General features: G+C 38.5%; 1 protein-coding gene across 1 annotated transcript; it reads right to left on the reverse strand.

The window, feature by feature from the left end:
• LOC110268532 lies at positions 201-787 on the reverse strand. Its single transcript, XM_021114846.1, has one exon. The coding sequence runs from the start codon at positions 704-706 to the stop codon at positions 206-208; it is 501 nt and encodes a 166-aa protein (XP_020970505.1). The 5' UTR covers positions 707-787; the 3' UTR covers positions 201-205.

Below are 1694 nucleotides of genomic sequence, written 5' to 3' on the forward strand. Positions count from 1 at the left end.
TGCTCCCTGTAATCCAATTTTTCTCTGCATCCTTCAATCTTTTGATCTTATTCAAGTCTCTTCTTTGAATTGTCATTGCATGGAAGAAGGAGGTATTTTTGTCCCTAAACTTTAGCCATTTTAATCTTACTCTTTAGCCCCAGTACTTTTCTTCTTTCTACCATAGCTGTGATATTTCAACCTTCAGATCCTTGATCCTTTCGTGCTATTGTTCTGAAAACTCCTGATTCTGCAGTTTTGTGATTTCTTCCTTAAGTTGGTTAATTTTCTTATCTGCTCTAGTGAAAGTTTTTTTGCTCCATTGCTCCAATTCCTTCTTGTAACTCTTGAATTTTCCTTGTAGTTTTTCCCATTTATTCCTTTTATTTTCATTCTTTCCCCATCCTTGCTTGATGATCTTCTCACAATCTTCGTGATCTTCCCAATATGCTTCATAATTGAAGTGTCGTTCGAATTTCTCTCTCGTTTCTAGCCTTAAAACCAGAGGGCAATGATCAGATCCTATCGCCGGGAGGGCTGTGAGGGTTGCATTTTGATATAATTTCTTCCACTCCCAGTTGACAAGGACCCTGTCTAGCCTTTCTCTTGTAACGAAGCCATTCCTAGGATTGCTAAACCATGTGAATTTTCCTCCCTTAAGATCAATGTCCATCAATCTATTGCTGTTCACAAAATTCCTAAATTCTTCCACCTGCTCTCTTGGCATTGGGTGTAAGCCCACTTTTTCTTCCTGATTCAAAATATCATTAAAATCCCCAATGAACAACTGTGGTTCATTTTGATTCTGATTTTGAGCTACTTAATCCCTCCATTGCTTCCTTCTCTGCCTAAAATTGGGGTCTCCATACACAAAATAAAAATCCCATTTATTTCCTTTCCTATCTGTAATATAAGTTTTAATAACATTATGACACCAAGAGTAAATATCAAGATTCATATTTTTATTCTATAAAAGACTTAGACCTCCGGACAAGTCCTGGAATTCTACACAAAAGAATTTATCAAAACGGAGTTCTCTCTTTAACTTTCTGATTTTGCATTCCTTAGCTCTTGTTTCCATGAGAAAAGTTATGGCTAGCTTGATCTTTTTGCAAATATCTTTTAATTCGAAAACTGTCGCGGTTGCTGCCACACCCCGACAGTTCCAACTTACTATACTCATGGCTGGGGTTGGGACATGTATAGGCCCGCCTCCTCAGCCTCTGTACTACTGAGAACAGTTTGTATTTTTCTTACAACTATGTCTTTCTCTGTTACCTCTTTCTTCCTGGTCCTTTTGGTCTTGGTGCTGTCTTGAAACAATTCTTCTTCTTCTTCTTCCCCTGCAGCTTTAATCATCAGAGTGTCCTATTCAGCCCTCTTCCTCTTGATATTCAATTTGCTTATGATCTCCATTGTGAGCGTCTTTTCCCACTCAGCATGTAGAGCTTGTGTCTCCTTTCTCCCACTTTTATCTTCATCCTCTTCCTCAGCTAGCCCCACAAAATATATGCCTCCTCTAGTTGCTCTCTGTATAATTAAATTCTTTCTTTTGCCATGCCATCTCTCTCTTCCTCCATTCTTCTGAGCACCCAAATTTCCCTGCTATCCTCATTAGATTTTAAAGCCTTGCCTTTGTTTTGTTGTTCTGTTCCTCATGCTGCATTTGTTGTGTTTTTTGCACCAAAACTGGCCTACAGAATCTCTCTTATTGT

The sequence above is a fragment of the Arachis ipaensis genome, chromosome B10, assembly GCF_000816755.2.
Source record: "Arachis ipaensis cultivar K30076 chromosome B10, Araip1.1, whole genome shotgun sequence".
In the NCBI taxonomy this organism is placed as follows: domain Eukaryota; kingdom Viridiplantae; phylum Streptophyta; class Magnoliopsida; order Fabales; family Fabaceae; genus Arachis; species Arachis ipaensis.

Excerpts from the sequence above, each read along its gene's own strand:
- LOC110268532 (XM_021114846.1), bottom strand. The coding sequence starts at position 706 with ATGCCAAGAGAGCAGGTGGAAGAATTTAGGAATTTTGTGAACAGCAAT.